General features: G+C 34.3%; 2 protein-coding genes across 7 annotated transcripts; both read right to left on the reverse strand.

Moving 5' to 3' along the window:
* Window positions 1-22: 22 nt before the first annotated feature.
* LOC109541095 (kinesin-like protein Klp10A) lies at window positions 23-7,367 on the reverse strand. Of its 6 annotated transcripts, XM_048661050.1 has the most exons (11): window positions 7,126-7,367; window positions 4,824-5,005; window positions 3,716-3,829; window positions 3,547-3,586; window positions 3,343-3,494; window positions 3,134-3,288; window positions 2,814-3,080; window positions 2,200-2,759; window positions 1,819-2,141; window positions 1,581-1,755; window positions 23-1,494 (listed from the first exon to the last, which is right to left on the reverse strand). In XM_048661050.1, the coding sequence occupies exons 1-11, from the start codon at window positions 7,184-7,186 to the stop codon at window positions 1,358-1,360; spliced, it is 2,166 nt and encodes a 721-aa protein (XP_048517007.1). In that variant the 5' UTR covers window positions 7,187-7,367; the 3' UTR covers window positions 23-1,357. The 6 variants fall into 6 exon arrangements, with proteins under 6 accessions (XP_048517007.1, XP_019765365.1, XP_048517009.1 ...); XM_019909806.2 differs by lacking the exon at window positions 3,716-3,829 and having other exon boundaries at window positions 7,126-7,365; XM_048661052.1 differs by lacking the exons at window positions 3,716-3,829; window positions 4,824-5,005; window positions 7,126-7,367 and adding an exon at window positions 4,457-4,789.
* Window positions 7,368-8,893: 1,526 nt separating this feature from the next.
* On the reverse strand, window positions 8,894-13,203 carry LOC109540968 (calcium permeable stress-gated cation channel 1). The gene is made up of 2 exons (XM_019909560.2): window positions 12,478-13,203; window positions 8,894-11,165 (listed from the first exon to the last, which is right to left on the reverse strand). Exons 1-2 carry the CDS (start codon window positions 12,929-12,931, stop codon window positions 9,418-9,420), a joined length of 2,202 nt encoding a protein of 733 aa, XP_019765119.1. The 5' UTR covers window positions 12,932-13,203; the 3' UTR covers window positions 8,894-9,417.
* Window positions 13,204-13,214: the final 11 nt, after the last annotated feature.

Genomic DNA, 13,214 nt, shown 5'->3' on the forward strand with positions numbered 1-13,214 from the left:
GGAATCAAGTAAAACACGTTTCTTCAGAAAGTAGTCATTTTATTTTGTATACTTCTTCCCCTTAAAATCACACTAATGTAGCCAAATCGCTTATAATACAACTAATCACAGCAAAACGGAATATAGATATAGGCTGGTAAAAAATAATATAAATGAATAAGGCACTAATGTTTATAATGTAGCAAAAAAAATAACTAATAATCGGAGAAAGCTGGGATATTGAATATGTCTATTTAACGAGCCTTTGGATAATTAATATTACACTAAGTGGAAAAGTATACAAATGCGAAGTTCACAATCAAATGGACGATAAACAAGATAAAAAGCCAGCATATGATAATATAGATAACTGTCTAGCACGATAACAGATAAAAAAACCATGAAGACTAAATCTTATCAATACGTTATGGGATTTTGTCTTATTTTGCTCATATCAAAAATACGTAACACTAACTTCATATTATATAGATACGTGACAACAATACAAGTTGAATTTTATATAAACCTTTACAATTACTACAAATCAGTCAGTTCCTGCCATTGTACAAATAATTAAGCAATAATACAAGACTTATGAGCATTTTCACAAATAGCACTGTAAATTGAGGTGATCTTCGCCAACTGTAGTGCTATTTGGATTTTAAACAGCCTATGTTCTACAAATCTTTCATATTCCTATTTTTTCAACAACGTAATTTGTATTATCAAGCCAATACTAAAGTATGTGCTAAAATCAATTTATTTATATCAGTTACAACTAAACACTGATGTTTTTTTAAAAATAAATGCATTCAGTTTTTAAAATCTGCATAACGGCGCATTTGAAAACGCAATTACTTACCCAATACTTAATATGTTTAAATTTATAGTTCAACAAGTGTTTCCAGGGGAAGAGTACATTATTCTAAACAAATTTTCTTAATGAGATTATAATGTGTAAGATGTTTTAAAAAACCAATGTTAAAATATATATTGCACTCAAGCTAGATTCATGACTGGTTAATTTTAACGATACTTTTCAGTTAAACCATGCAGAACTGGAATCGTCAAAAAAGACTAAGCAATATATGTGAAACAAAGAAGGGTTAATACAAAAAACAGCAAATCAAACGTACCACAATACAAACTAGAAATTTGTTTATATCAACAGTCAAAAATCTGAACCTGGGCGTACAAATTAATTTGCGTCAAAATATCTGCTTCACAGGAATGTTTTGTATGAACATTTGATTAGTTTATTAAGTATAAATTAGTGAATTAAAATACAGGTAAAGTAATAAATAATAACAAACTATGAAAGGCAAAAATTAGTGTACAAGCAATTAAAATTAATCATCGAATGGTCTTTATTATATGTTTACTTTCTTTTAGTAGTTTTGCGGCTAAGTTGTTCTTCAGCTGCCAGTTTACCTTTGTAGTCATCCACGTGTTGTTTTGCTCTTGAGAGAGTCCCAATCGCATTAGTAAGAAGTTCATCCCATTTCCTGCAGTACGCTGAAATAACAAAACTCTATTATAGCTACTAAAGCGACAATACCAACAATTAGCCAAACTAGTAAATAACTTATAGTAGAAAGTACCTTCTTGATCATAATCAACTTCTTCCGTTGTTTGTAAAAGTTCAACAGATCTGTGATAAGCAATTTGTATAGCTTCAATTGTCGCCTTGTGGTTTTCTAACATGTTGTCTTCCGCTGCTTGAAGTTCAGAAATAACTTGATGAAAATTCAACATTTCCGGAGTCATGTCGGTTTCCTGTTAAAAACAAGAACTCTCGCTGTCTCTGATTTCCACAGCAAGCAGCAAAACTATACTTACGTTAAAGGACCTAAGCTGTGAAATATCACCTCCGTCATCTTCTTGCTCAGGCTCTGAACCTGCATTAGTGTGCAGATCTCCTCCACCAAGCTCTTTGACTCGGTCCGCGTATCTTAAAGTGTTTAAACTGTGCTCGCATGAACTCACACCGGGTGATATCATGGCTATCATGCACGTTCGAGAATTAGATCCCACAAATGAGTCCTTTAATACTTGCGTTAATTTACTAACGCGAAAAGGTAGATGTGGACCTTTACGACCTAAAGCTCTAATACACTCTTTTAAAGCTAAAAGAGATTTGTTTATTTCAGCACCTTCCATTCCTAAAAATTGTTCAACGCCATGGGTTAAAAAAACACGTTATTTCCCAATCATACTAACGTGTTTGCCGATTTGCTGAAGAAGTATCAGCTCCTCTTTCATTACCAGCCAGATCGATGAGGGAGAATTTTCCATAAATTTTTGACATATTGTTATTTGATCGCAAATAAATTTGAAACACTGCATGAGATCTTGAAGAATTTGCATTAGCAAATGTCTGTCCCGACGTGCGAGCTTGATTTCCCTTTTGAATAAGTTTCAACACCTCATCAGTTGCCGAGACAACTTTCTCCGTAAGGCCCACTACTTGAACTTGCTGCTTCCCATCTTCCAATATCCTCAGCTTGGCTTTGTTGTTTAAAAGATCAAACACTTTTCCGGAATATATTTCGAAAAAACTAGATGAAACCACCAAATTCATTTGCCTATATTTTGGGGAACTGGCCAATCGAAAAACGTCCGCCGAGACCATGGCATAGATTCCCTTTTGACAATCTTGCTCTTTTCCTTTAAAATCTCCTCCCATGGTATGAGTTTTACCTGAACCTGTTTGACCATATGCAAAGCACGTGGCAAAACCACCCTCGAATAGTGTTTTGATTAGAGGTTGAGCCGTATACCTGGAAGATGCAAATCCGTGAGATATTTTCAAAGATGCTAATATTCGCTCTCACCTGTATACTAACTCATTTGAACAGGATTCGTCAAAAGCATAGTCAAAGCGGAAAAGTTGATTTTCCAAGTATCTAGTTAAGTCTACTTTATTTTTTGGCTCGTGGACAATTAATTGGTTTTTGCTAGGTATTGTAATAACGTCTACTTCTTTTCGCGCGACTTCTTTTTTATTTAGAGGCCGCTTTCGAACGCAAACGGTAATAAGATGATCTTCAATTGCATCATTTTCAGAAAGTGGTTTAATTTCAAGACCCCTTCGACATTCCCTAAAATTATTAAGGTTCGTAGAAAGCAGCAGGATATTTTTTAGAACTATTACAATATCATGTTCAGTAATTCCCAATGCGGGTTTCCTGGATCCATCTTCAAAAATGCCTCTTTTGCCTCCTTTTCTTCAGCCTGTCGCTGTCGACGTTCTTCCCGATTTTTTTTTAGCTTTTCTACCTCTTTTACTACATTACTTCGTCGTGAATTCTACAACCACAGTAACCGTTAGGTCTATATCGAAAGGATTTAGATCGTTATTACCGTTACATGTATGTTTGTTATTCTAGAGGAAGGAATACTAGGCACATTTGATAAAGTATTTGAAACAATAGTGTCAGGTAATACATTCGAATGCCCATTACTACTTGGTGGTGGTATGAGTGACACCTGAGTATTTGTTGGTTTGGGTATTCCTGCAAAAAATATATGTTTAAAGTGAGCTAAAATTCAGTGTCGAAGACGTACCATTATTAGGTTTTCCGCTTATTTGTCTATGAGTTGGGTTCTGGAAAAAATAATTAAGTAACTACCGAACCATGTTTAATTGAGCTTTGCGTATTTAAAAACATAAATCTATCGGAGATTAAAATAACAAATTGCCACTACTATGCATTAATGACCTGGATAGAAGTACCTGAAGGGAAGTAGTTTGCATTGAAAATTGATTACTGTTAAATTCGTCGTCGCTACAGCGACCAGACTGCGCCAAAGATGCACTTAGGTCTTCCTCTGAAAATCCAGATGAATCCTTTCGCAGCACAAATTGAAAAAGCGTATTAACTAAAGGTACACCCATGAATATTTTCTAAGTGTGCAATTTGCGTAATCCGAGGTGATACTATTTAAGCAGCCACTATTAGTGTTTTGCTAGCCTTAAGTTGATGAAATTCAAGCTAGAGTTGATATTCACTGATAATATTTGACATTTGCTGATATGTAAATAGAAAACCAAATTATACTGCTTTGATCTTAAGATTTGCAAAATACCAATAGTACTTACCAACTTTTTACAATGCATCCCAAATTGATTTAAACTTCACCAACTTAACACTGAAACCAATACCCACTACTTTGAAAGTTACATACCAATTTGAGATACACTGCAAATGATTGGCGCATTCAAACATATTTACAGGTATTTTTGTCTTGATGTCCATTCTACTTCTCACGGATGAAGCTCTTGATATAGGCATGATAAAGCTATGCAATGACCGTATGTATTATTACAAAAACGATAGAATTAAATGAATGTTTGAAATATAGCTAATTTTTCACGTTCATAAAGCAGCACTTCATACCAGTGATTGAAAGATAAGATATTCCACTTGAGAAAAAACCTTTCTTGCTACACAGAGTATTAAAAAAACCAGCTTACTGTATACATTTTGCAGCCTTAAAAGTGTTTCTACCATTCAAAAGCTACAAAGGATTGTATGTTGAGACAGTAGTTTAGAAACATTTACTTGCCACAAATTCACAAATCTAAATTAGTTATTTATCAATAGGTGTACTTTGTTAGTGGAATAATGCGCATCACGTCATATCCTGTCTATAGATTGAAAATCCATTATTCTAAATGAAAATGCGTTTTAGGATGGTAAAATCATTAAATACCTTAGTAAAGAGGAAGCGCTTTATTTGTTTGCGAACTTAAAACCTTAACAAATTGTCTATAAATGTTGCAATTATTTACAACTGACAATGAACATCGCGAATCATTGAACCGGTAAAAAGGTACTTACCCTTTGCAATTTGTTGAATTTTGGGTCCTCGCCAGGCTTCAAAATAATTACTTCTGGATTGAGAGATTCTATAGCGGTCATATCTACTTCCTTTCCTTTTGTTTCACCTTGTTCAAACCACTCCACCGTTGCACATCGGTTTTCATTGTTGATGGCAGCAACGATGGCTGAATGAATGCGACCTGCAAACACATTCGGCCCTTTGCAACATTTCCGTTGTTCAGTTGCTACTAAATACGATTCGCAACTTTTGCCAAATCCAATTAAAGCCCCAAATAGCGGATAATATATTTTCCACAAAATAGAATGATTAATTAGAATCGCTGACAGAAATGATTACCGCTTATTTCGAAGAATTCCCTTCGGCAGTCAATCAATCAATGCCCATGGTGGGCTCTCATTGATTAGAAAAATGCGAACACTTTACAATGCATAGGAGCTTTGCCTATGGTTGAACGTGTTAAAAAATACATGAAACCTATGCTGACTAAAGTGAAATCAATAACTAATAACATATTATTTATTCCCGAAGGATTCAAATGTGGGTATTGGAATTTCTTCAAAGAACTCTGCGATTACGGGTAATTTTATGTTGGTTTTCTTGAAGTAACACCCCAAACTGCAGATAATTTCTGATTGAAATAAAAAAATATTTTCAGAATCTTCCAATCGAATCAGAATCGTAACAAGAGTCTAATAAGGGTTGAAAATCTACAAAATACCCGCGTTGCATTTTAGCTTGCTGTTTATACAGATTTATACGAACATGTCCGTTCTTGTCGGGGATTTTCTTATTCCTGAAGATTTCCTAGATATAAATAAAGCGATATAAAATTATCATTAAAGATAAATTCAAACAAGAGTAGTCGTTAACAACGGATAAGATCGGTGTTTTTATTCTACATGCTCGATTTGAAATAAATGAGCAAAGTAGCTTGACATTTTCAAAAATTTCAATGAAATTTAATTTTAAACCACAAAAAATTTAGTAGTTTCATGATTTTTGTCCGGATTTAACCTGTGATAATGCACTGAGTTATAAAACAAATTTTTCTGAAAAACAATGAATCCTAGCAGAATGCAAGAAGACCAAGAAGAGATTCATGAAATAGAGAATGCCCAAAAGAAAAATGTTAGGACGATATTTACGTAGAAAGGCTGCGGGCCAAATCTGCAATTGTTTGCACAAAAAAACGTATTCCATTTATAATTGAAAACTTGACTCGTTGGAAATAATCCTTACTTAAAACTTACTGAACAGCGTAAGACGTGGGCGTACGAATCTTTATCAGAAAATGGAAAAAAGACCGGAGTAACAAGCGGTCTCCACTGGGCCTTTCGCCTTTGTGAATGATGGGGAAATCATAAAAAGTGAAAAGAATCATATTTGTTTAAAATTAGCCAAGGAATTCATATACATAGTGAACATTATCTTGTATAGCTCCAGCAGACACCCTGTATATATAGATATTCCATCTATTGTGGCCGACTGAATGCTCACAAAACTTCCCTGTTTTGTACACAAAAATACCAATAAGAGTATAAAAAAATCAGGTATAAATCAAATTTACTCAGAAAAAAACTAAAAGATTACAAATTAAATGGCAATTACCGACGAATAAATCGACTTTCAAGAATATGCCCAACGGCCTGAAAAGTCCTATAAAACAGAAATATATTGATGATATACTAACAATTGAAAGAAATGCTCACATCTCGCATGAAACGCACTGTCAATGCAGGAATGGTAATGTCTTGCATGCAAGTCTATTTCAAAAATAGATTTGGTATTTGAGACTTAATTTTTTTATATTCTCAATTTAAGAGAAAGTTGGCACAGCCCCAATAGGACAGTAACAAAGTAAATTGAATGAATTCCATACGAAGCACCCAGATTTGAAAAAAAATTGAAAAATCCGGTATTGTACTTGATTGTACATACAAGGTGCAAAAAGGTAGCAATGCCAGATTAATACAAATAATATCCCGTGTTTTTAAGGTTAACAATGATTGATTTGTGTTGGCTGAAGCTTAAAAACGCAAATTTTAGTGTTAAAATCGTATGTATGTTGTAAAGGATTTAAGATCTTTGACCAACAGTTAATCATGCAAAGACATTTGTATGTGTTGACAACTGCATGTTCTTTAGCTATAAAAGGTTATTTACGATTGACATCAACACTGATTCTCAGGCAATCTGTTTTCTTTAAAAGCCAAAAGTAATTAATAAGATTGCTTGAAGCTATTTGAAGATAAACATTTTTTTCAAACGAGCATCAAAAAATTGTAGGTTGCAACTCACCATCGGTTCTTTTTATATTTATGCTTAGTCCGACTTGAAGATATCCAGCTGCCATTTCCATAGCTAATTACCGCTGATGGTGTAATGTTCAGGTTTTTTCCACTGATATATTAAAACAATACATATAAACTATAAAATTTGAGATTTCTGGTTTCTTAGCACGGCTATTCAACTGACACATTCATTAAACGGAACGTACGGTACGCCAAATGTAGACAAGAAACAGATGACAAGCACGCAAAATCAGAACTATCGAGCAAGCGCTAAATTTAAATTTGAAATTCGTTTCAAACCTCGTTAACAGTGTTAACACATCCTCATTTGCTACAATGTTTTCAACGAGCAAACAGATAATGAAATCAATTAATCATGATTTTTTCCGAATTGCGAAAGCAATAACTCATTCAACAAATTACTAGAGTTTGTTTAAACATGCATCACAAGCATTATTAAGTGGTAGTTTTATCAAAAACTACTTATTCCAGTTTTAGACTGCGTGTATTTAAAACTCATCCACGGGGACAATGTTCCTTATTAATTATCAATTAAGGAACATTTTCTATATTGTACGTTTCATATTTGTTTGGCTTAGTTTGGAAAATGCAATGTGAACCCCAGGCCCTTTGTGCAGGGTAAATCAATTTTTTAAACAAAATATTAAATGATAAAACTCTGAAAAATAAGCAGAAAGTTCGCATAATTAAATAACGGCAAAAGCATAGTTTCAGGGATACAGGGCGTTGAAATTAGAAGTATTACACGAGTGCAGTTTTTGAGATTTTATCACTAAAGCAAATGTCTTAAAACATACACTTAAAGGGGTTAAAACAAAGTTCAATAAAAATCAACTTAAAAATAAACCAAATGATCCGTTGAAATTTCTGGGTTTGCAAAGTGTTCCATCTTTGAAAAAGTTTAGAAGACTAACTCTTTTTTATGGCTCTTTAACTTCATATGCCAAAAGTGCTTTTATAACGAATTCAACTCATTTTATGGTTGCTTAAACAAGGGCCAAATACGTGCAAACGTATAAATTATAATACTGCCTGGAGTAATTTATTATAATACTGTTATTTAAAATAGAAAGCGAAGCTATTTTTTAAGCGGTTTATTAGAAGAAGCAAAAATTATAATGTGAAACCCCGCCCGGTTTTTAACTATTTCGAATATCAAGTTAATTTTTACAGGCATACAAGCCATTGGAATTGCTTGCCAACGTTTTGTTCATATTTACGGTGAATATTATCGATGGCGATGCGAACAGTCGAAGTTCTCTTCAGTGTCTCTCCAGTCATCGGAAGACAACCGGGAAAAAATTTCGTAGTCTGATTATTTAAAATTTTACTAAATTCCAGAGAATTATTAATTTGCTTAAAAAAAACTCAGTATATAAAATGTGTTCCACACTTTGCCCCATGAATTTGTACCTTCTTTGACGATAGCTCCAATTAAATGAAGCAATAATTTCGCTCATGGTGAAGGCGATGATATGATTACGAAATCGGCGAACCGCTTTTTTTTATACCGATCGATAAGACCTTGCCTGTTAAATTAACGACCTGAAGTCTGAATTACAAAAACCATGATTCATTTTACGGTGAAAGTGGGATTAATAACCTTAGAGCAGATTGTTGTAAAAAACGCTCATTATGTTGGGTTTATTTGCAAGCAGCTACCGCAGCTAATTGAGAAAGGCGTCTAAATAAAACTACATACTTGTAAATTAGTTTATATTATAAAACAAATGTACAAATAAATACACATTAAGTATGATAAGTTTTTTATTTACACAGTTGATAATACCGACACCATTCCTATGCCTTATAACATTGTCTCTCATTGACAAGGGTTAAATAATTAGAATAAATAGTTGCAAATTGGTAAGAATGAGTTTCTATAGGCACTTGGGTTTGAAAATTCAAACATACATTAATCAGGGCGTAACAGTAGAGTTTTAAACAAAATATTAACAACAAACGTTCAAACAACTAAACTAAAAATACGTGTAGCATACATTTTTTCAGCTTCATAAAATTAGAATTAAATATAGAACTGGATGGCAAGTCAGGTAATACTTTCAAAAGAATAATATAGTCAGTAGTACATGGCATAAAAACAGATTCACAGTACAGTTAGTTGCAAAGTACGGTTACAAAGTACTATAAATAATTCATGTAATTTACAGGAATATTTACAATACAAACAGATCATTTTTAAAGCATTGGGAAAACAATCCGGGTGAAATTAATTAAATTTTATAACGTCACAGCCAACGAAATAATAATGTAATACTCAAGCATTACTAGAGCCTGTTTCAGGAATTACAATCCCTTGACTAGCTGAGCCGTAGAGGGCAGGAGAAGATCTGTCTATAACACAATTTTCAATGCTACTGGAACTAAGCAATACAGGAGCAATATATTGCTCCCTCTGCGCGGCCAAATGGGATTTGGAGGTAGTAGCCGGCTTGCAACTAGGAAAGGGACTTAGGAAAAAGAAACAAACAATAGTTAAACAGATTCCGATAATCATAACATATGTTATAGCGTTCATTCCTCCACTGTCCCTTATGAAGAAGAAGGCAGTCAGAATAACTTGACACAAGAGTATAGCAACTCTTACCATTTTAACAGCACCTGCATGAATGTGCTGCCCTTCAGTGGACATAGCAATAGGTTTATAAACATAATAGATATTATATTTATCCACAAGATGTTTCAGAGACAAATAGAGTAAGCCAAAAGGTGTTATCAACGGACAAGACAAACTATATACGGTACTGATTGTAAATATTAACAATGTCCAAGCATAGTGTATACCAAATTGAAACTCAGACAAAATTTCCTTGCGAACGCTCGTTTTTTCGGCCTCAGATTTAATAAACGACAACCTCAAAGCATACATGGCTAGCTCGGGAAACCTTAATAACTCCAATGCAGTACCAATAAGAGCGGAGGTAATAATATAATTAACGAAGAAAGCACCTTTATCTGCTAGAAAAACACATCGCCAACGAAATTTGTCATTTTCCAGAGTCCACTGCACAAAGGCCGCGGCGCTAGTCAAACCTAATGAAGGTAATATTAACACCATGAAAAGAAGGAAATAAAATGCTTTGAACATTACAGAGAAGTTTTGCTTTGATTTTGTCCAATGGGACATCCATTCATCTGTATATGCTACTATCACTGGCATTACGGCCGAGACGGACAGTAGTAACAGAGTTGGAAAGAATTGTGAAACCACTGGGCTTAATTTATTGATAAAGTCTCCATGGGCTTGATTGATTTGATTGAAAGTGTTCAGAAATATAATCGGAGTAGTTAAAAAGAAGAGTACCAGGAATAACAGGATATTGATAATTATGGCTTTGGAATACCAGTTTCGATAGGATATTTCCAGATTTTCCCAATTAATATCTCCTGGTGTGGGTGCATGAGTTATATTCCAATGTCGAAGAGTACCCGGTTCAAACGAATGAATCACATATTCGGCCTGTTCTTGTGAGCCAACTGTTACAAAAGCAATTCCCAATGGGGCGGTCAGAGCATTTCTGCGTTCAGATAAAACCAAATCAGTCAAACGTTGCTCCTCTCTTGAGTAATATGCCAGAGCATCTATTGTATCGCATGGACAACAGCATATACAACCTTTTGGTTGCACTTGAATACAATCAGAACTTCTATGACTATTTTCCACGCAATACAGCTTTGCTTCATGGGCCTTATTCCTTTGCTTTTCTAACTCGATCAATTTTTTTATTCTAAAAGTAATTTGCACGTCCAGAATATCCACTTGTGGATATCGCACAGCAAAGTAGTTTTTGATATCTTCGATATTTCGGTGGGGTTTTGAGATATGTGTTACCATCAATGTTCTTGAAGACAACGCTGATGTACTGGGACTTTTTCCGGAGCATTTTTTCATTATAAAAACTGTCAGTGGAACCATGCATAAACTCGCCACTACATGAACCCATAGTAAGTTCGAAGATGGGCCCAGGTTGCTCAAAGTCGTGTGCCCAAAGGTTGTACTATTTCCTGAAATGTTGAATGAACATGTTGCAGATTGTTTTACACATATTAGTTTCAGTTCAATTTTAGATTTTGCCTATTCAAGTAGGGCTTCCCAGCTGTTTGAATTAAAAAATGTGCCTTGTAAAAGATAATCAGTGGATTAGGCAACAGTGTCCCGTTTTGATAATGTTTGTTAGCAAGAATAATACTAGGCTGTAAATGAAAGTCGTAAGCCGATAAATAATACTGATTAAATTATAAAGTTTAATCCCTATAAGTATTTAGTAGGATCTTAATTATTCTTTCATGGAGCAGCTGCACAAGAATGTCTCCTATTATCAACATAAATAGTAATGGTCCATTTCACTCAAGATCAATGTACAAATTATAAAATTAAATATGTTGTGTCTAGCGCAATAAAATGTGTCATCAGCTAAATCAATTGTTCATGTACAGGGTGGCAAATTGGCCTATTTTTAATGAAAACTCCCATGACGAAAACCATATCTCATGTCGTACCGTTGTACAGGTACAGGCACTTTTAGCACATATCCAATGCACTTTTTTACGTAGAATTCAATAACGTAAGCAGTGGTTTAATCTTTGGAGTACACAAACTTAGAAAATCGTCGAGGGCAAAAAATTATATTTTTTTAAATTGTATCGTATTTGACGAATTGTTTTAGGAATGAAAAAGTACCTATAATTAATGCTATGATAAAATTATTTCAAAAATGAGAAAAACTGAATGCATTTTCTCAATGAAGAAGAGACATTGAAAATCTGGAAGTGCACTTTTTGATAAACCGCCAGTTAATCTATGTTGCATTTGCGATATCCGATATTTTCGCAGTTCTCAAAAAAAAAGAAATTGCCTTTGCTGTCTGTCTTTTGCAGTAAAGACGCTATTCTTTCTTCCTTTCCATACAACACTGCACAAATGCGAGCGGGATTTCGAAAAGAGCAAAACTTCATAGAGGAAAAATTGTCTCTTGCAAAGGATTTTGCTGTTCATTTGCCCTGTATCTGTACAGGATGGCCGGTTTAAAAGAGGCTATACTCTCTATATGCTTAGTCGACAATTAAACTAGACACCGCATTGTTCAGTATTTACTTATTATTAATTTGTAAGCGATTGTGCATGTATAATCACAATTAAAAATCTTAATTAAAGCCTGTTATCATTCAACTCTAATAATAGGAATGACTATTATGGAAATATTTGAGTCTATTTATCTATGTTGTGTTGTTTTTTCTGAAGTTGACGAATGTTGTCAACAGAAACGATGTTATACAGTTCATAGTCGAAAAAAAAACCTAAAATCGATCTACATACCTTCAAGTGTTCCTTGGAAATTCACTGGGAGAATAACGCAAATTGAGAACACGGTGATTATGGCAAATAGAATGAGTATATGCTTTTGAAAGGAAAGATAATGCAGAGCATCGGGGCCGCATCTTGCATAAACTTTGCTTTTGGTGATTTTGAAGATAGATGGAAACCACAGACATCCTGTATCGGGAACCATAGAGATATCAGCACTGGTTTCTTCAACTGCCACTGCCTCATCAGTGTTTTTGTAAAAGAGTTGAGTCCATTTTTCTGTGTGCACTAAAGCCAAACGGCCATAGTCCCAAGCACGGTTTCGCAAAATGGCAAAGAGCAGTAGTAGGAATATCCAGCAAATAACATTCAAAATTAGAGTCTCCGGAATTCCATCGTACACGTTTGTTATAACTGTGGTATTTTTCTTTACAGTTAAACAGGTGTCATCGTCTGTAAAGGCCATTGTATTACACAGTTCACATCTGCACCAACAAATATGTTACTTATTAACTGTTTTTAATGATAATTAACCGATGACAACGCTTGCACTTTATCGAACACTAGTTAATCCACTTTTATTTGTTATCTTTCAGTCGCCTGCTGATGACTTTTCTGTATTAATTTCCAATTTTAGAGATTTAAGACAATTGATATCGTAAACATCTGACTTGCGGTGTGTATCAATTTGTAAACGTCAACAAAGAAGTCGGCGTTGTCAGCTTCAACGGCCTGCTTTGGAAAAACTT

The sequence above is a fragment of the Dendroctonus ponderosae genome, unplaced genomic scaffold (genome assembly GCF_020466585.1).
Source record: "Dendroctonus ponderosae isolate FM_Combo_2020 unplaced genomic scaffold, Dpon_F_20191213v2 Dpon_F_20191213_1, whole genome shotgun sequence".
Classification (NCBI taxonomy): domain Eukaryota; kingdom Metazoa; phylum Arthropoda; class Insecta; order Coleoptera; family Curculionidae; genus Dendroctonus; species Dendroctonus ponderosae.